Raw genomic sequence first — 6970 nt, 5'->3', positions numbered from 1 at the left:
CGCACCATATTTACCGTCTGTAAATTAGTACTCATTGGCCAAATGTGCCCGCTAGATTCTACGAGTTATAACAATAAATCTCTTGAATCATTGAAATTAATTCTTGAATATTATAAGTACCTGTACGCAAATTACAATTATTATTGATTTTCCTTCAAAACCTCTGGTAGTCCAAGACTTAGGACAGTTCTGTACGATAGTAAAGTCCTAGAAACTTTAAAATCAATATCTTTTTGATGCTTACAAAATCAGAGCTATTAGCTGTCTTTGTAATCAATGAAAATCATATTAAATCATCGTCTATATAACTTTTAATGGTTGTTTTCACACAAAAATTTGATTAGCTAGGTAAAAAATGAATATCAGTAGTCAATCGTGAAGACTTATACGCTATTTGTATATAGTTCATATACATATGTTATTGCCAAGGCTGTTAACATTGTGGGAATAGTATATTGACTAATAATCTTATAATAAAGCTCTTGAAACCTCGAAATTTTTACCTACCTGGTATATGTCCTCTAAATTTACGCCATTATCCATCTTTATAATCAACAAGAATCATATTAAATTATCGTCTATGGTGCTATTAATAATTATTTTTACACATGGATTCAATTAGCAATGCAAAAAAGAATATTAATCATCAATTATGAATTTTTAACATTTCACATAAAATACTATTCAGTAAATCTGAGCCGTTGTCCATCTTCATTATCAAGGAATATCATAGTAAATCATCGTCTATAACATTATGAACGATTACCTTTTACATAAAAATTTCGACTAGCGATGCAAAAATGAAATATTAATTAGTCATTGATTGTAAGGTTTATACAGTAAAATGACAATGTCTGTCAATTTTCGAGATTATAATACAGCATGAAAGTGTCATTAATACTCTTGGCTAAATCCGTCATCTTATTTTTGGGTAATTTAGCTTATAATACGCAGATACTGTAAGCAACGTAAAGATTTTAGTAGAAAAGGGATACTTTATCATAGAGTATAGTTGTGTACATGTGGTAGTTACTATAGTGCAGCGTGCAGTCTATCGTGTAGTAGCGTGGAAAGTACTAACGCTGTGATTATTGCAACTAACGAAATCTGAGATAGAAATCGGTGATATTTTATACTTTTAAAGATGGTATACATACAGAGAACAAGATTGTAGGATTAGAGATACAAGATATACCATAATAGACTATGTAATAGCAAATGATTGTAGTAAATAGTGAAGACTTTAAGTGCTAAACACGATAAGCTATATTTGGCTATAATGGAATAAGATTTTAAACATCTCTTTATTTAAGAACGATATTAAATGCTTATAGGCAAGAAAGTATACTATATGTTAGAGTTGCAGTAAAATCTAAATACACTACAGTAAACAAGTAACAAGTACTCCATTTTATACCAGTAGTAATACCACAAATCTCTTGTCATTGAATAAACAAATACCGATAAGTTATATTTAGCTATAGTGGAATAGGATTGTAAATATCTATATTTAAGAATATGTTAGAGTTACAGTACAATCTAAATCAACTACAGTAAAAACAATAACAGGTATTCCATGTTATACTAGTAGTAATGCTATAAACCTCTTGAAGCAAATACCGATTAAAATACAGGGAGTATATTGAATTACGTTCGCTTGTACTGCGTGTATAAACTGTCGAGCCTAGATTGCAAGTATTGATACTATTAGCTATCTAACAGCATATAAATCATTCGCTCTAGAAGATGATATAACTTTCCATGTATATATCAACCATCCTATGTTAGTGAGTAGATAAAACTTGAATTAATTATTTAAAATTAGATGATGTAATGCAAAACACATGCCACGACGTCATTATTCCTATCATCCTGTAAGCAAATCTACGTATATATACTATTATTAATATCGTAGGTGGTTGCTATACTAGGATCTTAAATAATCTAAACTAGCTATAAAATAAGCTGAGATGGAGGTTCATGACTGAGATTCGACATGGCGTAAGAATGAATTTGATTTTGTATTCCGATTAGTTTTGCTACAAAGTCTCCACGTAGAATTTACTATACTCAGCGTATGGACGATATTCATGGTAGGTTAATGTGATAGGATAAAGTCTTTAATTTTGCCAAAATCACATAGCAGAGATCTCTAGGGAGTTTATATCAATAGAACGCTATTATTCAAGTTACATAATAAGCTGTAGACAATTTGTTATGTTCTACGTAGAGGAATACACACGCAAATTCAATATACAATAATGAGCGTTTACACTGTATTTTCTTGTCCTTTAGCATTTAGAAATGGCTGTCCTAAAAGAATTGTATTAGTGTATTGTTTAAAAATTAGACATCACAGGCAGCATACAAAGAAGGCCATAACAGCCGTTAAAAACTGGTACTAATTGAACTAATACTATGTTCATTTTTACAGTAGTGTATTTAACTGGATGGATAGAATGGTCCAAGTTTGTTGATGTAATCTATCCATTTATTTTAATTAACTAGGTTAAAGCTGAAAGAACTTACGAAAGTGTTTAGTCGCTAATTCAAGACAACAAGATAATTCGAACTGCTGTTTACTTCAGCAATGTAACATTGGGCTAATTGACTATAGGGAACCATGATACAAAGCTAATATGACCGATATAAGTCCGTTAATGATTACATTTCAATGGCTGATAGGTTTTGCAAAGATGATGATTCTCCTCTTGATGCTGACATTATACGATCAAGATATTGATCTTTATCGTAGTATAGCTGCAACTTTGCCTCACAATGGCCTCGGTATTATCACGGTTGGTATTTCGTTTTCTTTTTTCTCGTTCTTTCTTTTAATCCATCGAAATAAACGAATAATAATTGTGAATTCAATGCTAACTAACATTTGGAAATCCATTTTACTGACGATAAATATTAGTTAATACGCTGAAATAATTGCTATTACTCGTATGTGCTTTTAGATGATCATCTCGACTGCGACAGCCGTAATTTATTACCGTGGTCGTCGACTAAGTATGGTAAGTGAAGGTGTTGCGCCTTGAATAACATTAAACTGTTGTTGTAGTATGTCATTATTTTGTTATTACTTTCTGATTAATTTGAATTAAAGATCGAGTGTAATTTCAAATGGATTCTGTCCATATTGCCCTACTTAACATGCTGATCAGTTACGTTTGGCGATTTTACTATCCAACATGGCCGAATCACAACGTATCGTTCTAGCTAGTAATTTGCGTAGTAATCTATTTGGCAATAAGGTAGTCAGAGATATTTGTAATATTTTCTTTTAAACAAATCTAACCTACAATCCTCTTGCTTACACCGATAGCGATGTTTTAATTTATTACTTGATAACAAGTGTAGATATCTAATTGCTGATTTACCACTTCAACTATTACATATGGTTAGCAGTTAGCTCGAATAATGTCCATAATGGGCATTAAACGATGTCCTCAAGAGCCAAGCAGGATAGAAAAAACGTTAACCATTTGATCCAGGCCACTATTTTCATTTATGTACTACAGAAAACAGAGTCGAATCCATCACCTAATTATTAAGAATACAATATTTACTGTACTAGCTTTTATTCATTTTGAACATATTAGTAAAAAGTAGAAAAGGAAATAATTTCACGAGAAGTGGAATTAATTTTACTAACCTTGATGATAATCGTATAAAAGCAAAAGGTCTAGAATAAATATTGACAAGCTTATAGTGTTACTGTGCCAATCTCCTCTGTAAAACATCGTCTAGAATATCGCTTCGATGGTAAAGCCTATTACCAGCGCATCATAGTTCTTCAAGATGTAGAATATAAGTCTTGATAAAATTAATTACATTAACAAGACTTGTGATAGGCGATTTCGGATGGCATAAACTTTTAAAATGTAGCATAGAAGGTCTTTAAAACCTCAGGTTTTTAGCCTACTTGGTCTCGCCAAACGACTACTCGAATGAATGCACTGTCGTAGTTAATACGCTTAATAGATTACTCTCTTTCCATCTACACTAATAAGAAATAGCTACGATGAGTACTTTTATCCGACGTAACATTTAGAGGAAATAACATAAAGGGCCTTCAAGATAGAAATAACTTGGAGATTTTTAGTGTACTGGATGCTGCCCAAAATGACCGTATTACTGAATAGGAATAGCTTCTGTTGATGACGTTGATTGATGTTAAGACTTCTAATATAAGCATCAGCTGACTTTCATGAGCAAATTCCCTCTACACAATTCTCAAAAAATACTTATGAAAGATGATATGGCTGATTTTAAGCTTTAAGGAGTCATATTACAGTCCTAATTGATGTCACAACTTCTAATATAAACGCCAAATTCTCAATAATATCAATTGAGATAGATAATAAGTTCATTATGACTTTGGTAAGAAGATTCCCTTTATACTAGAGCTCCAAACAATAATACTGTTCATTGTACTTAAGTTATCCACTTTAACATTAAATTAAACTTAGTGGAAGATGATATGACTGACATTGAGCTTTAAGCAAGCGATATTGCAGTATTCAAGATAAGAGTAAGCTCATAGCTTTACTCTTGCAGTTGTTATCTGCCCGACTACCTTATGCTTCAATAAAGGCAATAGTAAATATCATTAACATTAATACTCAAGATATTAAAACAAAATCTTTTGTAGTGTCAATATTTTCATGCTTTCTACTTTTACCAACTGTTGGTTATAGGATTAGACCAATTAAGATTGTATTGCTCAAACAGAGTTAAAATAATAAACTGTGTTAACCCCTTAAAGTCCATGAAAATAAATGATGCCTTTTAGACCATAGGTAGACCTTAAACTACCATACTCTGAATCATTCCTGTTGTAATTGCATATTGGCATATCAATTTCGCTGCTTAACAGCAATCAATTGGACGTAGGAATGGAAACATTTAATGGTAATATCATTCTGATCTTCTATTTTTCAATATTATTTATTTTGTAGTTGTTATTCAGCTTTTCATTCTCCTTGATGACTATTATTTCTACCGCTATGGCAATGTCTACCTCAATGGCTTCGTCAACAGCTTTTTATGAAATGCCACTGGCCCAGAGTCTAACATTTAATCAAAAAGTAGCTATTAGTTACATGGCTATCATCGATGTTATTATCATCTCTTCCAACATCTACAGCAGCTACCAATACTGGATGGAATTACAAAATTCTGTGGGACAAGAAGAAGTCACCAATACTTGCTTAATAACTAGAAAGATTAGCAGGCAATGTTTAATAGCAGGATGTATCGGTTTGATACATTATTATTTAAATTTAATTTTTGGCAGGCAGCTATCCAATACCTATCTTGGTACCAATGTAAGAATCATCTGTTACGATCATTACTGTAGTTTCCAATTTCTTATTATATTAATTAATATCATTCTGGGAAAGTGAATATGATTGCTCCAATAATGTTATCATATCACAGTCTAACCGTAATAAATTGGATCATTTATAGATGTTAGTTTTAGGTAATATCGGGATAATCTGCCAGCGCAGCTGTAATTTATCGTTTACGGTAAGATCACACTTGATTTGATTACAGCATGATTATTCTATCTTTCAATCATCTAGTAGAATATCCTTCATATCGATCCACTAAGTTGATAAAACGGATTCAATTTTGTAGGCGGTAGCCGTTGAATTTTTCGCCTATATTATCGCCATTAGTGGATTAATTAACAGTATTTTTATCTTCTACACCGCTGTTATTACTCCAACTTGGACATTCTACTCTTTTAGCCTCCTGATCCTCGATTCTGCTATAACAAGTTTCAGCATTTTTTGTATTAATTCTATCTGCGATCGTATTCCTACTTTAGTAAACTTGATCAGTTGGAGGAATATAACTAAGATCTTTCTCGAAAATACCGTTTTATCCAAAGTGAGCTATTTTAGTGGATTAGGTCAACTTTGCTGTGGCTGTATAATCATTGTACAGTGGTTTATCCCTAGTGTATCGACTGCACCTGTGTTATTGCAACTTACAGTTCCAACAGCAATCATGGTGAGATTGAAAATAGTAGTTGAATCACAGTATAATTAACAAAAATTTGACTTTCTACAAGAAATTGATAATTTCATTTCTACTCCAAAATTGATATTCGATTCACGAGCTACGCACTCTGGATACTTTATACATAACATTAATATAGATGTAAAAGCTTGCTTATATCTCTATTTAATAGATAGAGCAAATATAATCGTATACGTTGTAATCTTAATTTTTTTACCTCTTAGGCTATCGTTTCCTTTATATTTGGTTGTCAACAAGCTAGAAATTCATCTGAAAAATTAGTAAGTTTTTCTCTTACTACCTGAAAATAATTGTAAATCTAACTGATTACTGTATTTATATTTTCAGATAATAAATTATTTAATTGCTACCTCAGTAGGATTGGTTAGCAATCTAGTATCACTAGGCTGGTTAATTTATACTCTCAAAGCTAAAACAGAACAATTTAAGTTAACTTGCTGTATTCTCTTGATTTTGCTTACTTTTAATCAGTTTATATCTGTTACTATTATTATGATCAAGTCTAATATTCTTCAAACACCTCCAATAGAGATTGAAGCAATTCGAAAACGTAGAGGCTAAATTCTGTTGCAATATCACAATCTATCAAATAGGCAGATTTTAAAGTATATGCTACAGTAATTTATTTTTGATGGCATCTACGTGTTTTTAAAACAACGTTCAATTTTCCACTAATTCTATATCGTTATTAGAGTCTGTATTTTGCCTATGTTATTTATATTTCCTACCATACAACAACTACTAATTGTACTTATTTGCAATTCTGACTCAATACGATCCTGTAAAAATTAATATCCAGTTGCTGAATTTTTAGCATCGTAAGGAAATTCTGTTTTATAATATTCAAAGAGAACTATTTTTGAATAACTGTTATCAGACACTTCTGAATGATATCCAAATTTTGATCGTACTA

At 31.4% G+C, this 6970-nt stretch overlaps 1 protein-coding gene across 1 annotated transcript; it reads left to right on the top strand.

Annotated features, from left to right (window-relative positions):
• Positions 1-4380: 4380 nt before the first annotated feature.
• TRIADDRAFT_58916 (uncharacterized protein) lies at positions 4381-6618 on the top strand (the record flags this gene model as incomplete). The annotated part of the gene is made up of 6 exons (XM_002115069.1): positions 4381-4389; positions 4968-5336; positions 5479-5538; positions 6261-6317; positions 6385-6420; positions 6529-6618. 6 exons carry the CDS (start codon positions 4381-4383, stop codon positions 6616-6618), a joined length of 621 nt encoding a protein of 206 aa, XP_002115105.1.
• Positions 6619-6970: the final 352 nt, after the last annotated feature.

The sequence above is a fragment of the Trichoplax adhaerens genome, genomic scaffold, assembly GCF_000150275.1.
Source record: "Trichoplax adhaerens TRIADscaffold_9 genomic scaffold, whole genome shotgun sequence".
In the NCBI taxonomy this organism is placed as follows: Eukaryota; Metazoa; Placozoa; class Uniplacotomia; order Trichoplacea; family Trichoplacidae; genus Trichoplax; species Trichoplax adhaerens.
This window is presented reverse-complemented; position numbering and strand designations above follow the sequence as displayed.